The sequence below is a fragment of the Columba livia genome, chromosome 3, assembly GCF_036013475.1.
Source record: "Columba livia isolate bColLiv1 breed racing homer chromosome 3, bColLiv1.pat.W.v2, whole genome shotgun sequence".
Taxonomy (NCBI): Eukaryota; Metazoa; Chordata; class Aves; order Columbiformes; family Columbidae; genus Columba; species Columba livia.
Window position 1 is genome coordinate 2,614,419 of NC_088604.1, and position 18,361 is coordinate 2,632,779.

The 18,361-nt window shown below is 48.1% G+C and overlaps 1 protein-coding gene across 3 annotated transcripts in view; it reads right to left on the reverse strand.

The window, feature by feature from the left end:
• Positions 1–5,141: 5,141 nt before the first annotated feature.
• The window catches only part of KIF13B (kinesin family member 13B), a 128,166-nt gene continuing 114,946 nt past the window's right edge, over positions 5,142–18,361 (reverse strand). For all 3 annotated transcript variants that reach the window (XM_065055607.1, XM_065055606.1, XM_065055608.1), the window contains 3 exons: positions 15,894–15,956; positions 13,723–14,731; positions 5,142–9,907 (listed from right to left, as the gene is read on the reverse strand). In XM_065055607.1, coding sequence (XP_064911679.1) covers positions 9,618–9,907; positions 13,723–14,731; positions 15,894–15,956 — 1,362 coding nt within the window. In that variant the 3' untranslated portion in view covers positions 5,142–9,617. The remainder of the gene's footprint in view (positions 9,908–13,722; positions 14,732–15,893; positions 15,957–18,361) is intronic.

Consider the following 18,361-nt stretch of genomic DNA (forward strand, 5'->3'; position numbering starts at 1 on the left):
TTCTGGTTGGTTGGGTTTGGTTTTTTTCAGGGTATTATTTATTTGTTTGTTTAGTTTGGGTTTTTTTGGGTTGGTTGGTGTTTGCTTTGGTGGTTTGTTCTTTTTGGTTGGTGGTTTTTTTTTTTTTTTTTTTGGATGGGGATTTGTTCATTTGTATTGGTTGGTTTTGGGGTTTTTTTATATGGTGTTTATTTATTCGGTTGGTGAGGTGGCCTGTGAACTGGCTGAAGGGAAGAAGCCAGAGAGTCGTGGTCAATGGGGCAGAGTCCAGTTGGAGGCCTGGGTCTAGTGCAGTGTTCAAGGGTCAGTGCTGGGGCCGGTATTATTCAATATATTCACCAATGATTTGGATGAGGGAACAGAGTGACTGTCAGCAAGTTTGCTGGTGACACCAAGCTGGGAGGAGTGGTGACACTGGAAGCTGTGCTGCCATCAGAGACCTGGACAGGCTGGAGAGCTGGGGGGGGAGAAATTTAATGAACTAGAACAAGGGCAAGTGTAGAGTCTTGAATCTGGGCAGGAACAACCCCAGGTTCCAGTGTAAGTTGGGGAATGACCTATTAGAGAGCAGTGTAGGGGAAAGGGACCTGGGGGTCCCGGGGACAGCAGGGTGACCATGAGCCAGCACTGGGCCCTTGTGGCCAGGAAGGCCAGTGGGACCTGGGGTGGGTTAGAAGGGGGTGGTCAATAGGTCAGAGAGGTTCTCCTGCCCCTCTGCTCTGCCCTGGGGAGACCACACCTGGAATCTTGTGTCCAGTTGTGGCCCCTCAGTTCCAGCAGGACAGGGAACTGCTGGAGAGAGTCCAGCGCAGCCACCAAGATGCTGAAGGGAGTGGAGCATCTCCCGTGGGAGGAAAGGCTGAGGGAGCTGGGGCTCTGGAGCTGGACAAGAGGAGACTGAGGGGGGACTCATTCCTGGGGATCAATATGGAAAGGGGGAGTGGTCAGGAGGATGGAGCCAGGCTCTTCTGGTGACAACCAGTGACAGGACAAGGGGCAATGGGTGCAAACTGGAACACAGGAGGTTCCACTTAAATATGAGAAGCAACTTGTTGGGGGTGAGGGTGGCAGAGCCTGGCCCAGGCTGCCCAGGGAGGTTGTGGAGTCTCCTTCTGTGCAGACATTCCAACCCGCCTGGACACCTTCCTGTGTAACCTCATCTGGGTGTTCCTGCTCCATGGGGGGATTGCACTGGATGAGCTTTCCAGGGCCCTTCCAACCCCTGACATTCTGGGATTCTGTGATCGTGTGATCTTTTAAAAAAAAAAAACCAACCCAGAACAACAAAAATTAACCAACCCAACCACTCCACGTAGAACAGCAGCCAAAAATGAGCAGAATTCTCCTTTAGCAATGAGCACATCTCAGGCACATCATCCGTTGGATAGCGATAAAACCCCCTTTGCAATGTCCCCATCCCCACCGCTCGTTGTGGCCAAGGCCTTCGGGACAATGACCACGGTGTTAATTTAAAAGCAAACAGGAAGAAAAACAACAAAATAAGGTGTTATTTCTTGTGGGTTTTATTTTTCATGCTCGTTTTGATCGGTGCCTTTCCAGCTTTGGGTGAAGAACAGAAGGTGTTGCAACCGCCTTCGGGAAGAGCGAGGATTGAACAAAGTGAAGCGGCTTCAAAAGGCGCCGGTTCCAGCCTAAGAGTTGCGTTTCTTTCCTTTTTTCAGAAGGTAAAACATTAAAGGAGAAAAGAAAATAAAAGCGGTGTGTATTTTCTGTATTTTCATGCGCTGATTGTGAGACAGCGCGGATAAAAATGTCCTCTGCTGAATGGCTTTGGTGGGAATTGGGGAATCAACACAGTGTTTGGTGCTTAAAAAAAGGAAAAAGGAAAAAATGACAACTGTCACAAAGCCAGAAATGAAACCACCCAATAGAAATCCACGGCAAAGCCTGTTGGTGTGTGATGGGAAAGGGTGGTGTGGAGAAAAGGGCTGGGAAAGGGAAAGGGGAAAGGGGGAAGGGGGGAGGAAAGGAAAGGAAAGGAAAGGAAAGGAAAGGAAAGGAAGGAAAGGAAAGGAAAGGAAAGGAAAGGAAAGGAAAGGAAAGGAAAGGAATGGAAAGGAAAGGAAAGGAAAGGAAAGGAAAGGAAAGGAAAGGAAAGGAAAGGAAAGGAAAGAAAGGAAAGGAAAGGAAAGGGAAAGGAAGGGAAAAGGAAAGGAAAAAGGAAAGAAAAGGAATGGAAAAAGAAAGGAAAAAGGAAAGGAAAAAGGAAAGGAAAAAGGAAAGGAAAAAAGGAAAGGAAAAAGGAAAGGAAAAGGAAGGAAAAAGGAAAGGAAGGAAAGGAATAGGAAAGGAAAAAGGAAAGGAAAGGAGAAAGGAAGGAAAGAAAAAAAGGAAAAAGGAAAAAAGGAAAAGGAAAAAAGGAAAGGAAAGAAAGGAAAGGAAAAAAAAAAAAAGGGAAAGGAAAAAAAGGAAGGAAAAAAAAGGAAAAGGAAAGAAAGGAAGAAGGGAAGAAGAAAGGAAAGGAAAGAAAGAGAAAAGAGAAAGGAAGAAGGAAAGGAAAGGAAAGAAGGAAGGAAAGGGAAAGGAAAGGAAAGGAAAGGAAAGAGAGAAAGGAAAGGAAAGGAAAGGAAGAAAGAAAGAGGGAAAGAAGGGAAAGAGAAGAAAGAGAAGAAAGAGAAAGAGAGAAAGAGAAAGAGAAAGAGAAAGAGAAAAGAAGAGAAAGAGAAAGAGAAAGAGAAAGAGAAGAGAAAGAGAAGAGAGAAAGAGAAAGCAAGTAGGACTTCGGGAGGGAGGGAGGGAGTGAGTTTCAAGGCCATGTTGCTGCATGGGTGGGTGTGTTGGGTCTCCCACCACCCCAAAGCCATTTTGGCCTTTGGTGGGTGGGTGCACAGAGTCCCCACTGCACCCCCAGCCCGTCCCTGCACCCCCAGAAACGCCCCCAAACCCTCAGCAAGGCAGGAAACTCCGTGGGAACCCCAGCCCTGCAGCACGTGGGGACACCAGGGGACAGTTTTGTGCCGGGTCTGGGACACACGGTGTGACCTGTGGGGTGTCCTGTGCAGGGACAAGAGTTGGACTCCAGATTCCTGGTGGGTCCAACGCAGGACATTCTGTGATCCTACGATTGATTCTGTGCTTGCAGCAGGTCCCATGGTGCCACCATGGCCGCTCCTCGGCCACCAGCGAGTTCTTGGAGCACCAAGGGACAACCCACAGTGCGACCCAAGCGCTTCAACCCCGGTGACGCAGCCAGGGGGGCAGGGGGGGACATGGGGCAGCGGCACCGAGCGACAGGGATTTCCTGGGCATGCAACGCACCGAACGATGCTGCAACCTGAAAAATTTGTAATATGGATTTCAAAAAAAACTTTATCACATTTTTTTTTTTTAGTTTGCTGATTTGCTGCCATTATGTTAATTAGAGCCATCGATAATCTATAAGAGGCGCCTGCCCGGCCTCTCGCTGCTCTGCCCAAACCCCCAACAGAGTCACAGCATCCCAGAATGTCAGGGGTTGAAGGGCCCTGGAAAGCTCATCCAGTGCAATCCCCCCATGGAGCAGGAACACCCAGATGAGGTTACACAGGAAGGTGTCCAGGCGGGTTGGAATGTCTGCACAGAAGGAGACTCCACAACCTCCCTGGGCAGCCTGGGCCAGGCTCTGACACCCTCACCCCAAACAAGTTGCTTCTCAAATTTAAGTGGAACCTCCTGTGTTCCAGTTTGCACCCATTGTCCCTTGTCCTGTCACTGGTTGTCACCAGAAGAGCCTGGCTCCATCCTCCTGACACTGCCCCTTTCCATCTTGATCCCCAGGAATGAGTCCCCCCTCAGTCTCCTCTTGTCCAGCTCCAGAGCCCCAGCTCCCTCAGCCTTTCCTCCCACGGGAGATGCTCCACTCCCTTCAGCATCTTGGTGGCTGCGCTGGACTCTCTCCAGCAGTTCCCTGTCCTGCTGGAACTGAGGGGCCACAACTGGACACAATATTCCAGGTGTGGTCTCCCCAGGGCAGAGCAGAGGGGCAGGAGAACCTCTCTGACCTACTGACCACCCCCTTCTAACCCACCCCAGGTACCATTGGCCTTCCTGGCCACAAGGGCCCTGCTGTCCCAGGACCCCCAACCTGTGACACAACCCAACCCCGGGCACCTCCAGCAGCATCAGTGTCTGGGGACCCCAGGTTGCGGTGGGACAACCTGGATGGGGCCACCTTTTGTTATTTGCTTTTGTCTTTCAAAACCAGCCCCAGCTTTTCCTCCCTGTGCCCCATGCCTCTGGTCCCTGCAGAAGGTCCCGCAGCACCAGGACCAGGTTTTCAGGCTGTGGGACACGTTATCCTGATCATCAAGTGAATGAACCTGCAGCTTTACCCGCAGTGGGGTGACCCTAGCACTGTTGGGATCTCCCGCGGCAGCGACGGCTCCAAGAAACAGCAGCTGCTCATTGCTGAGTTGTCAGACAGTGGTTGGACAAGCCCAGGTTCTCACAGCTCTTAATCTGGACACCTGGTTAGAAAATAAATCATTTCTTCAGCCTTATATTTCGACTCTTGTTGCCATTTCATAACCAGCCCAGGCGGCGGTCGCTGTCCCGCTCCCCTGGGGATGCAAACCCGCGCTGAGCTCGCTGCTGCACCCCGCTGCGCACCCCCGGTTCTGGGGGAATCAGGTAACGCCGGGCTGGAAACACATTAAATCAGTGTCAGCACTCACTTCATTCTCATCCACTTTTCCACAAGGAGCAAACCACAGTCCAGCTCCCTCCCCACTAACCGGGTCATGGATTTTTTAAGCAGTTTCCCTGCAAAATTGCACCACCCCACCCCACCCCATGCCACCCCATGCCACCCCATCCCATCCCATCCCATCCCATCCCATCCCATCCCATCCCATCCCATCCCATCCCACCCCACCCCATCCCATCCCACCTGCTTTTATTTGGTGGAATGACAGGGAATTCCAGCATTAAATCAAGCTGAGCATTAAATCAAGCTTTTCCCTGGCTCAGCACCCCCTGAGGATCCCCACACCTGAAGGTAAAGCCCTGAGCTCCTGCTCATCAACGGGAAGGTCCCTAAATGGCAGGTCACAAAGGCAAAAGTCGCGTTTGAACCAGATCTCAGCACCTACGATGCTGCTCCACTTCTTCACCTAAATGCACCCGATTAACGAAGCGCAGACTTCCCAGCTCTAAAGATGATATTTATTTAAGTACAGCAGGCCGCGCTGGATGTATAATACAATATTACAGTCATAATTAAAAACTTTACAGGTCATTACGAAGTCATCTTTGGATTTTTAGCTCATTTAAAGTACACCGACGGACACGTAACGCCACGGGGCAAAGAGCCGCTCGTTATATACAGACCCACCACATTTACAGAACTCAACAGGAAGACGAGCTGGAAAAGGCTCAGGACACGGCGAGAAAAGGGAAAAGGGGAGGAACGGAGCTGAGGACGAGGATGTTTGAATTGGGGAAGGGTTTTCCCCCCCTGCCCGTTATTGCTCAGAGGGTGGAGAGAGCAGAACCCAAAGATGGGGAAAGAGGATGGAGCAACAAGACACTTATTGTGACCCCCAGCTCAAGAGGGTTTGGTATGTGACCAACCTGCACCTTCGCTGATGATGTTTCTTGCCCAAATCCAGGCGGACGGTGCCAAATCCGGCCCCGCGGCTGCTGACCTAAGGCACTGTGAAAACGGAGCTTGTGCAAAGAACCGGCACAACAACACAAGCATCAGCATGGAAAACTCCTCACCAGCACAAACGGATCCTCACAACGCCCCAACTCATCTTGTGTGGGTTTTCATGACCGACAGGTGGGAACGAGGGGGTTTCTTGGTCCATAGGATGTGTTGGATGTTGGATTCCATCTCAAACACTGAGCAAACCAAGAGGTGTTGGATGTTGGATCCCATCCCAACCACTGAGCAAGCAAAGAGTAGTTGGATCCCATCTCAGCCACTGAGCAAAGAGGTGTTGGATGTTGGATCCCATCTCAACCATTGAACAAACAGAGAGGTGTTGGATGTTGGATTCCAACTCAACCATTCAGCAAACCAAGAGGTGCTGGATCCCATCTCAACCACTGAGCAAACCAAGAGGTGTTGGATGTTGGATTCCAACTCAACCACTGAGCAAGCAAAGAGTAGTTGGATCCCATCTCAGCCACTGAGCAAAGAGGTGTTGGATGTTGGATCCCATCTCAAACACTGAGCAAACCAAAAGGTTTTGGATGTTGGATCCCATCTCAACCACTGAGCAAAGAGGTGTTGGATGCGGGATTCTAACTCAACCACTGAGCAAACCAAGAGGTGTTGGATGTTGGATTCCAACTCAATCACTAAGCAAGCAAAGAGGAGTTGGATTCCATCTCAGCCACTGAGGAAAGCAAGAGGTGTTGGATGTTGGATCCCATCCCAACCACTGCACAAACTCACTTCTTAAGGACTTGGGCATTATTACCACAACTAAGCTTTTCCTCAACTAAACTCCATCGAAGAGAAACGTCCCTTGAACCGAAAACATTAATATTTTGGACGAAGAGATGGAAACACCTTGAGAGCTGAACGTAACGCAGGAAAAAGTCGTGGCTTGGGTTAAGAAAACCCAAAAAAGTCCCTCCGAAAAGCGTCATCGTCGTGGCTGAGCAGAGCAAAAACCCCAAGCTCAGGACCTGTGGAGACACGAACACGTCCCCAACGTCACGTCCCCAACATTTCCAACTCACCAACACCGTTTTCTACCCCCGTCCCCAGCGCAGAACACAGAAAGCAAAGCTCGCCTCCCAAATTACAGTTCCTGCATTAAATATCCTTCTTCTCTTGTATAAAGTGCATGAAAACCTTGGAAAATATGCATAGCTATTAACAGACCAGCCTCAGCTGCTGGGCAGTTCCAGTTAAGAGCACCTCCTCCTTTATGCTGAGTGTAGAGTTCTTCTAATGTTAGTTATCAATAATAATAATTAAAAAGATATCTATGTAAGCTACTCTACAGTTTTAAACTGTTTTCTGGTTAGCTGGTGCAAAGTAACGATGGCTTTTAGAGGGATGCGCTCTCACCGCACCAAAATCTTGGAAAATATCATTAGAAGAAGCCTTGGGGGCCCAGGAGCGCTGGGCCGAGCGGGATGGAGTCCGAGAAGAACATCCTCAAATTCCATTTGTTTGGCTTTCTGGAGCTTGTGTCCAATCGGGGTGACGCATTTATAGGGCAGCTTCATTTTTCGGGTGGAATTTGAGGAGAGGTTGAGTTTCCAAAGTCAAACGAGACGGTAAAACCCAAGAGAGCTCCGAGTAAAATCCCCCAGTAAACCCAGGCGGGCGCTCTGGTGACAGAGCTGCTCCATTATCCTCATCACCTGCTGGTAATTCAAACCACACCGGCCAGATTTAACACCTTTGCTCCCAGGATAACTCACCTGCAGGGGACGGCAAGAATGTTCTGTTCCAACCCCACTCAACACGTGGTTTTTGTAGAAGAAACCCAACCATATCAGACATTGGAGCCTCCGACCGCACGTCCCCGGTGGGCAAACACTGAAATTCATCCCTGTGCAGTGAGATGTAAGAATACGGCTGGAGGAATTGCTAGTGGGTGGTGCTACTAGTGAACTATTAACCCAACGGCATCTGCTTGACCCCTTCGCTCCGGCGCCTTCGCTCCCGTCTCATCGGTCCTGGAGAACACAGAAAAGAGGCTTCCAAAGGATCCGCAGGTTCTTCCCTTCGTCTCTCCACGCAAACAGCAGGAAATCCTAAAGATATCCCTAAATCCAGTCCATGAAATGCTGAGACTAAAATAATAACCCACAGCTCGGGCAGGGGGCTGTTTCACATTAACGAACTTTCCGCAGAACAAAGTGCAATTTGGAACATGGTAAAGATGGGGTTGAGAAGATTCACAAGGCAAGTTTAAGAGGCATCATGTTAATTAGCGACGGGAATTCATCAGCGAGACTCATCGTTTCCCAAATCAAAGCGTTGTTTTTCTAGTCACAGATATAAAAACAGTCACGACTTTAAAAACCAGGATTTTAGCGTCTGGATTCTTTGCTGCTAAATTCCTCCCATCGCCTTGGCTTGAATGGACAGGAGCTTCGTGCAAAGGACAAGGAGGGAAAACTGTACACTAAAAATGTCTTTTAAAAGCTGGTCTGTACATTTTATATTAAGATTCCTTTAGGTAAAATTTAGGAAACACTGAAACTAGTCACAAAAAGCTGCAAGGACACCCAAATCCCTACGCATGCCGCATTGTAACCCAACCCACTTAATGCTGCTACAGATTAGTTTCTATTTTAATTTTATTCCTTCTGCGTAAATGATATTAATTACAGTAAATCAGCATAATTATCTCCTTCGCTAAGCATCTCTATCTCCTCTGATGACAATATATCTTTCTCTTGGACCCCTGAACCAGATGGCTAAGGCACTTGGATACCCATGGGCAGCGATTAGGTGCATATTAAAGTTTAATCATTAATTTAGCATCTGAAATATTCCCCATGTAGATCAAACGGCTATTGCTCAAGCTGTCCAACGTGGTGACTAAACAAGACATAGCTCAGAATACAAAAGTCTGTGGTCTTGATTTGTTAGAAAATGAGTGTAGGTTGATATGCGCACATTTATATATATGGGCACACAGTAATTTGCGCCACGGTTAAAAAAAACAGTAGGGGTTACCAAAAATAAAACCAAGTTTAATAAAACCTCACGCTTTTAAGAGCGGGATTAGTGGTGGGGCCGAGGTTTGGGATGGAAGATCCTCCTCTCGGGGCGGCGGAGCTCACGGTGGGTGATTGTAAAGCGCAAACCTTTCGTGTTTTAAAACAATAAATAAAAATAAATAGAGCGGGTTAGTCCCGTTGCGAGGCCAGTGACCCCCTGCTTGTGTAATGCCTAAAAACACACAGGCCGGGGGAACATTGCGGCACCGAGTGCCGATGCCACCGCGAAAATCGGAACCTACGAGAAGGTCCCGGCGCTTTGGGGCAAGTGAGAGAGGAGATCCCGTTATGGTTCAATGGATTAGACAGTGAATTCGCTCAACTCCCCTCTTTCCCAAAAAGAAGGGGTCAAAACCACCAATTTCTCCAATACCCTGTAAATCAGCGAGAAGGATTCTGCTGATTTCCACAGGACAATCAACGGCCCAGGTCACACAACCAAAGAGCTGTAGCTTTTTTAAAATAAAATGGGTTTTGGGGGTTGTTTATTTCCAAATAAAGTTTTATGTTTGCTTCTCTGCCTGCCTGGAATCATTATAAACCTGCCCTTTCACCATACGGACTTAAAATTAGAAAATAAGTTATTTTGAGGCTTCTTTTTTGTAGAAATTGCAGTCGCAGCAAGAGGAGCGTAGTGTGTAAAGTGTAGTGGAAAACAACGCTGTAGTTTGAACCATTTACGTGTCTCTTCGTTGTCTGAAAGGTGGGAGAGAGCAGAGCTCACATCGCCACCTGAAGCGTCACCATCTGTGATGGGAACCGAAGGACGTAGCCCCAGCACCATGACAAGGCCAAGAATTAATGTGTCAACCACCCAAAGCAGAGGAAAACAAGAAAATAACCTTCATTAGCGTTTGCCACAAATTCAAGTTCGCGTGGTTGGTTTATCACCCTGAAGGTGGAGGAGCTGCCCCCCCGTCTCAATTTGCCCAAGATTTCCGGTTCTCGGCGTTTTTCTGGCTTTTCTCCGGTCGTGGTGTGGATGCTCCATCGGGTTTGGCCATGGCGGTGAGGGACGCCAGGCTGGAGCCCGAGCCGGACAAGCCGCTGCTCCTTCTGTTCTCGGCGGTCGCTCCTTGTAGCCGCAGCCCGGTGCTTCGCCGTCTCGCCGCTCCCGTGGCCCTTCGCACTCTGCCGGGTTTCACCAGCAACCCATAGCCCGGGTTGCATCGGAAATATTGCTTCCCTCCAATCGAGCCGTCATTCTTACCTTAAACAAGAAGAGAAATGATAAAGAAAATGGTTTTATTCTGTGCGTATGCTGTGCTAACAGAGGGACAACAATCACAGAATCCCAGAATGTCAGGGGTTGGAAGGGCCCTGGAAAGCTCACCCAGTGCAATCCCCCCATGGAGCAGGAACACCCAGATGAGGTTACACAGGAAGGTGTCCAGGCGGGTTGGAATGTCTGCAGAGAAGGAGACTCCACAACCTCCCTGGGCAGCCTGGGCCAGGCTCTGACACCCTCACCCCCAACAAGTTGCTTCTCAGATTTAAGTGGAACCTCTTGTGTTCCAGTTTGTACCCATTGCCCCTTGTCCTATCACTGGTTGTCACCAGAAGAGCCTGGCTCCATCCTCCTGACACTCCCCCTTTCCATATTGATCCCCAGGAATGAGTCCCCCCTCAGTCTCCTCTTGTCCAGCTCCAGAGCCCCAGCTCCCTCAGCCTTTCCTCCCACGGGAGATGCTCCACTCCCTTCAGCATCTTGGTGGCTGCGCTGGACTCTCTCCAGCAGTTCCCTGTCCTGCTGGAACTGAGGGGCCACAACTGGACACAATATTCCAGGTGTGGTCTCCCCAGGACAGAGCAGAGGGGCAGGAGAACCTCTCTGACCTACTGACCACCCCCTTCTAACCCACCCCAGGTACCATTGGCCTTCCTGGCCACAAGGGCCCAGTGCTGGCTCATGGTCACCCTGCTGTCCCCAGGACCCCCAGGTCCCTTTCCCCTACACTGCTCTCTAATAGGTCATTCCCCAACTTACACTGGAACCTGGGGTTGTTCCTGCCCAGATTCAAGACTCTACACTTGCCCTTGTTCTATTTCATTAAAAGGTGAAGAAGAAGATGCTGAGAGGGTAAATGTTCTTTATAAACACGCTGTGAAGGGAAACACCCAGGAGGGGAGAGCACTGTTGGCATGAGAGGACAAAGCTGGGACGAGAGCAAACAAATCCCGAGATCGATACGCTTATTGATTTAAAGTCTTCCAGCTACCAAAAAGGTGGAGTCGCCTTCCCACAGAAGATTAAAAAAACAACAGTCGCTTTTGTATCTGAACTTGATAAAATTAAGAGATTAGAGGAAGCAGCGGCCTTGTGCTCCAGTGACACCAGTACAGCTCGCTGCCCCACACCAGTAAAGCCATTGCATGGAGACGGTTACTCCACATTGGACGTTCCATCTTATTCTCCCTCCCTGCTTGCCATTTGGTGGAATTCTTTAATTTCACCAGAAGTGTTAAATAATCAGTTCAGCAAGAGACGCATTAACAAACCATCAGGAAGGAAGGAAAAAAGACAATTAAAAGAGCTTCTGGGTTTCTGAGTTGATGAGAATCTGAAGTTGAGCAGAGTTATTGTTTCCATATCCTAAACCTCCCCAGAACAGAAAGAATAAATTTATGTTGATGCTGTTCAGATAATTCTATTTGTCCCTTTAGATCATTCAAAGCTGGCATGGTCATTGTTCTGGGTACTGGGACAGAGACAGCTCCCATCTTTAAAAGGAATATGAAAAGATATTTTAAATGACGTAAGGACACCCTTTTTGTTTTACGGGGGTTTCCCTCTCTCTACAATCATCACCATGTTGGGTCCAATGTACCCACACATGGCTGAGGACTTGGACTTCTACTCCAAAGACTCGAGTTCGTGACCGTCTTTCCCCAGTGAAGATCCAGAGAAGCCAGTTTTGCTCCAGCAAACCAGGGACTTAATCCTGGTGGAGACAGAAGGGGGGGAAACAAAAATACCCACTAACACTGGCAGTTGAGTCCTCAACAGACCAAAAACCTCGTAGCCATTCGACTCTTTAATGGATGGAGAAGGTGATGCTCAGCGGGTGTGTGCAAACGGCTTAAAATAAGGGAAGGTGGCCTTCCAAGATCTAAATGAATCTGTAAATATATAGATATATATATGTTGCTTTGTTGTGTTTTTTTTTTAATAGGGCATGAATTCAGGACTGAGAATCAGCTCTACAGCTTTCAAAGGGATCAGAGCTCCCGTTTGCTTTCCAGCATGGCCAACTCCAGAGAGATTTCTGAAACCAGCTGATGAGACGCCGTCCAGTTTAGCTGTTCTGAGCACACCCATGTGCAGGAAGATAACTGCTCATTCAACAGGAACTCAGGACATTTGGCACGGTATTAATCCAGGTGAACGGCCCCAACCGCAGGGAAACACGCGGCGACTCCCTGCGTGTCCTGATTCAGACCTGGAGTGCTGGAGCTTGGTTAACGGATTTCAATAAAGAGCTTTATGCGTCCTTGCTAAACCAAACCCTCTTACTATCAAGGACAGCGATATCTCTGCTCGTCTCCGGGATTTTCCACTCGCCTTCCCGCAGTCCTGCCTGCTCTTGGAGAAAATGAGGCCCATGGGAGCGGACGTGGTTTACTGCTGGACTTGACAGTGTGAGTTTAAAGGTTGGACTCGATCCTAAAGGTATTTTCCAACCTAAACAATTCCACGATTCTACATAGACACAAACAAACATTGTTCTGCAATTTTACAGCTTATTTTAAAATAGCTTGTGGGAGACGAGGTAATGCAAAGAGACTTTGCATTTATCTAGCCTGATGTTCCTAAATGTTTTTAGTGGGATCTGTTGCGATAGGACAAGGGGTGATGGGCCAATATTATTCAATATATTCATTAACGATTTGGACGAGGGAATTGAGTGTACTATCAGCAAGTTGGCTGGTGACACCAAGCTGGGAGGAGTGGTGACACTGGAAGCTGTGCTGCCATCAGAGACCTGGACAGGCTGGAGAGTTGGGCGGGAAATAACCTGATGAAATTTAACAAGGGCAAGTGTAGAGTCCTGCATCTGGGCAGGAACAACCCCAGGTTCCAGTATAGGTTGGGAAATTACATATTAGAGAGCAGTGTAGGGGAAAGGGAGCTGGGGGTCCTGGTGGACAACAGGATGACCATGAGCCAGCACTGTGCCCTTGTGGCCAGGAAGGCCAATGGCATCCTGGGGTTCATTAGAAGGGGGGTGGTCAGTAGATCAAGAGACGTCCTCCTTCCCCTCTACTCCGCCCTTGTTGAGACCCCATCTAGAATATTGTGTCCAGTTGTGGCCCCTCAGTTCCAGAAGGACAGGGAACTGCTGGAGAGGGTACAGCGTAGGGCAACGAAGATGATTAAGGAAGTGGAGCATCTCCCTTATGAAGAAAGGCTGAGGGAGCTGGGGCTCCTTAGTTTGGAGAAGAGGAGACTGAGGGGTGACCTTATTAATGTTTATAAATATATAAAGGGTGAGTGCCATGAGGACGGAGCCAGGCTCTTCTCGGTGGCCAACAGTGATAGGACAAGGGGTAATGGGATCAAGCTGGAACACAAGAGGTTCCACTGAAATTTGAGAAGAAACTTTTCACTGTGTGTGACAGAGCCTGGCCCAGGCTGCCCAGGGAGGTTGTGGAGTCTCCTTCTCTGGAGACAATCAAACCCGCCTGGACATGTTCCTGTGCGACCTCACCTGGGCGTTCCTGCTCCAGCAGGGGGATTGGACTAGATGATCTTTTGAGGTCCCTTCCAATCCCAAACATACTGTGATACTGTGTGATACTGTGATAAAGGAGGGGAGATGCAGACTAGATATAAGAAAGAAATTGTGCTGAGGGTGGTGAGAGGTTTACACAGACTGGAAAAAAGATCACAGCAAAGCAAGACCTTTCACATTTCCCTTCTCAAAATGCACCCAGTAACGGTTAATGAAATTCCCTCATTGAAAGGCAGCGTTGAAATGAACGCTGTACACTTCGACACGCTGTCTGCTTTACATCATATTTTACCTGAAGGTAAATCCAGTTCGACACCAACCCACGTTCCCTCTTGAAAGTCTGTGGGCCCGATGTATCTAACTGTGCCCGTCTTATTTGCACCGACGGTGACGTATTCTCCCTCTTTCAGCCACTCGGGAACTTCGTTGGCATCTTCCGAGTCAGAATTCACCTCCAGTTTGTCCTCTGCCGTGTCTGCCCCGTTGTGGTTCATTCCACGGGCACTGGACATGCTCTTTTCTGCTTCTTGTTGCTCTTCTGCGTTTGGCCAACACGGGGGATCCGTCCCCAGCATGCTGGTGAAGGACTTCAGCTCCGACGTCTTCACTTTCTGGATTTTGAAGGGAGACGCTGCGACGCCAGGCTGGGACAATTGATCAGCATGAACCTGTGGTTTGGGAAACCCCAGTTCTGAAGCCACAGACGACGTTTCTTTTATCCGAGCATGTCCCGCCGGCTCCGTTGATTGTTTGGATAACGACTCCTTCTTCGGAGCGGAGGTAGAAACGGAGGTTTTTGCATCGGTGGCCACAGAGGCGTCATTTGCCAGCTCGCTCGCAGTCACAGATGTGCAGGACTTTGATTTCGCAGCATCGCTCCCGTTCACTTCAGTGCCGTCTTTAGCTGTTGTGTGAGCGCTCTGAAGGCCGAAGGCGGGCGGACTCTCTCGTTTAGTACCAAGAAAGCTTTCTGAGTGCCCCGGTGTGTCACAAGAAGTGGTTTGAGCCACGCCGGGAGACGAGGAGTCGCTCACCGTGGGCGCTTGGCCTCCCGGCTGGGCCGCGGCGTCGCTTCCCGCTGCCAGGGCCTCGGAGAGCGTGGCTGTGGAGACGCTGTGGGAAAAGTACCCGCTGGAGGCTTCGCTCAGGGGGCTTGGAGGCCCCTCCTGGGTGTCCTGCGCTTGGGCATCTCCTGTGAGCTGCTGCGAAGGCACTTTGGGTGACTTGTCCTCACTCTTGTCCATCTCAGACGTCTGCGCTGCGGTTTCCAGTGGCCGTTCCCCTGCTTGCTCTTGGATAATCTAAAACAGAAGACAACACGCACAGTGGTGCTTTGTTATCCAAAACATCAGGGCTAAAAGGACACAAGGCCTTGGGGAATCACTAAGGCCTGAGCTTATCTAAACCCCCATCTGGCTGCAATCTGCGATGTGAGCTGATACGAAGTCAGCTTCACAAAACCGGTAGGATTGTCAGCTCGTTTCTTCCATCAATAAGAAAAGTGTCGACGAAAAAGAAATACGTCCCCCAATATTTACTGAAAAATTATTTATATTACAGGAACGGCCATTTGCTGTTTGAACAGCAGGATTTATATGAAAAGTGAAACAGCCATGATCTATAAGTCTCCCGCAGTTATTTGGCTTAACTCGCAGGATTGATAAATCATGTCTCTCCAACTAAACCGTCATTTCTGTCCCCGTTTCCAAACGCCATTCCCACCTCGACGCCGCCAGCACCGCGCACTTTCAGAGGACGAAATTAACTGCACCTCATGAGATTAACAGCCCGTTTTAGTGATGTATTTCTTGGCTGTAAAGTTTACTAAATCTGATGGATCAATATCTTTTGCCAGCACATGTACTCTAAAAGATTAGGATGTCTCTAAATCTCTTTGGGAGGGAGGAGGTTGTTAATATGAAGGACAGATTTGTACATGCCCTGTCTTAACTCTCGGGTGTACATTTTGTTCACTGTTCAAAATGTTGTGGTTTTCCCATCTAGTGGTTAAGTGTCCCAAACTACAGGATTTTCAGCTCATTCTGATGTGCCTTTTCTGTCGGAAACAAAAGCGAAGAAGGTATTGATTGAATCACAGGAATTTCAGAACCAAAGGCTAGCTTGCTATTGCTACGTGAAATGTCATACAGAAAGGGTGTTTTTTTAATATTCTTGTGGATTAAAGACATATTTTTAGCTTTTCTATGGGGAGAAGGGTGTTCATGTGGACCTGCGAGCTCTGCTCTTTGGGTTTTCCCTTTAAAGCGTTCAGATAAGACAATGAAAGAGGAGTGGGACAAAGCTGCTTCGCTATTCATCAGACTGAAGTTGTGCTGAACTGGGGCAGATCACAGGCTCTATTTTCCCTCCCGCTTAGCAAGAGCCTGTTTTTCACGCTGATATCATGAATTGGCCTGAAATGTAGAACTGAAAACTGTATCATCATGACCGGGACGCGCTCACCTGTTTGATCCTCGCGGCGCTGGCGTCGGTACCGGCCGACTGGACCATAATCCGCGGGACAGCCTGCAGGGATGAAAGAAGAAAAGAGCATTAAATACAAAACACATAAATAAAAACTGGAGGATTGAATATTAAATATTGTCAAGCTGGTTAAACATTAAACCTTATATTTGAAATTTTGGAATTGCAAGCAAACCTTTGTCATGAAGGGACAGCGCGTTGTTATTTTCTTGCATTCTGATATACCGAAGGTGTAAAACATTGAACCTTATAATGGAAATTTTGGAATCGCAAACAAACCTTTGACATGAGGGGACAGCGCATTGCTATTCTAGTGCGTTCTGATATACTGAAGTTGTAAAAACCCTAACCACGGCATCCCTGGATTTGAACACACAAGCAGCTATACGTACAAATTCACAGCGTTGGTCAAAGACGGACGGAGGAGCAACTGGACGAACCAGATCTGACCAGTGAAATCCATCACTTCAGTCCATCTCCAAAACTCTTTCTCCATCTCCAGTATCTTAATTCAGCTTAGATTTAGCATTTCCTGCTTTAAGGAAGCCAAACCCTAGACCTGTGCATCCTCTTCTCGAGGGTGGCATCACCACGGTGAAGACGACACGTGCCATTTGCTATCACAATATCTTATGCCAGAAGAACCAGTTCTGCCTGAAGTCCGTTGCTTGCTCTGTATTCGGGTCTTTAGGTTAAAGATTTGAAATAATCACCCTCCTAAGGCCGTAACAGCAAACTTGACTGCAAATTTTAGGCTAAGCTGCCAACTTAGGCCACCAAGTCCTGTTGACACAGGAGGGGAAGGGGCCAGCAGGTCAGTGAAGAACCGTGGAAAGGGAAGAATGAAGAACAGGAAAGAGGAGAAAAAGGCTCCTTATGACCATTAAATAACGTACAGATTCATACTTTCAGAGAAAGAGCTCTTTAAGGGCAAAATATCATACAATTTGGGAGGAATATGAGTAATCCTGTCCCATAAAGACATAAACATGGGAGAAAAGAACAGCTATTATCTATACAGAGATTGCCGGGCACTAAATAAAACCCACCGTTGTTCAAGGGAACAAATAAACAGTGGGAGAGAAGGGGTTTGCGTGTCATTAAACCCGCTCATTGAAAGCACAACGCTGAAGTGGGGCTCAGGGGAAACTGATTTTGGGTACACAAGGTGTCCGCAGTTTGACATCCTCCAGGCGACCCAAATCCAAACAAATCAATGAAGCCTAAAAATAAGCTCTACCCAAGAGGCTTCAGACACCTCACAGTCCAGTTTCCTTTGGAATCGCGTGGGAATCTCCTCAGATAAAAGTATTAACCTGGAACCAAGTGCAGTGCTGACTTGAGACCGAGATCAGCGGTGGCTTAAAGCAACGAGCTGTGTGAGTATCCAGGCTCGGCCTAAGTATCACCAATATTAACTCAGACACACAAGGATAATTTGATTATCGTAACAGCCAAGTGCTTCACTTTAACAAAGACTAGAGAGGAGATGGATTAACCTTCTCGCAAATTTTAGGCTTAATAGAAGCTTACGGGAGAGTATTTGGCAGAACACTTATTCTGTACTCAACCATCTTTCAACCATGGGTTGATCCATCTTGGGAGCACAAAGCCAAGCTATTAAATATCACCTTTTAACAAAAATAACCTATCTGCAGTCACAAGGTGTTAGGACTAATCCCTTAGTGAAGCCAACGCTCTTAAATTCAGATTATCCCAGTTAAACATCTCCATTCTCCAATGCTAAAAGCAAAGCATTTCGGCATCGCGGAAAGGTTGCGTGATGGAAAAACTCCGTCCTTGCCACTTCTACGCTACCGTTTGTGATCTGGTAGATATAGTGGGGAAAACAGCTTTTCCTTTGTTTCATTAGACCTTGTATCAGGAGGTAAAACCAGTTCCAGGCACTGTAACAAAACTTGGTCTTTTCGCCCCATTTTCTCCCAGTAAACGTGTCATCTCTGGGACATGCTCTGAGGTTTAGCATTGTTAAGCACTCAAAATTGGAATAAGCATCTGGAATTATTTCTCGGCTCCTCTGATTTCCTTTTATCACTTTAAAGCAAACAGAGAAAAGTGTTGGGTTAGGTTTTTAATCTCTCGAAACCCTTCAGTCTCGCAGCCTGTTAATCCATGAAATCTAAAAATCCAGTTGATATCACACAGCGAAAGAGAGGAAACCATCACACTTCAATCACTCCTCGTCGAGTTCCGCTCCTGAAATCTCCAAACTACAATAAATTTGCCAAGGAACATTCAGAAAAACACAAAAAAAACCAAAGATGCCATTATGAGAAGTGGCGCTTGCCCAAATTTGGTGTTGACAAGACCCAGATGGGCACAAAACCCCTCAGTGGAACTAAACCAGACCTTTGTTACGAAATATCATCAAGTAACTTGGGGGTGATACTGAAAACAATGTGTTTGACTATCTGGGAAGACGTTTA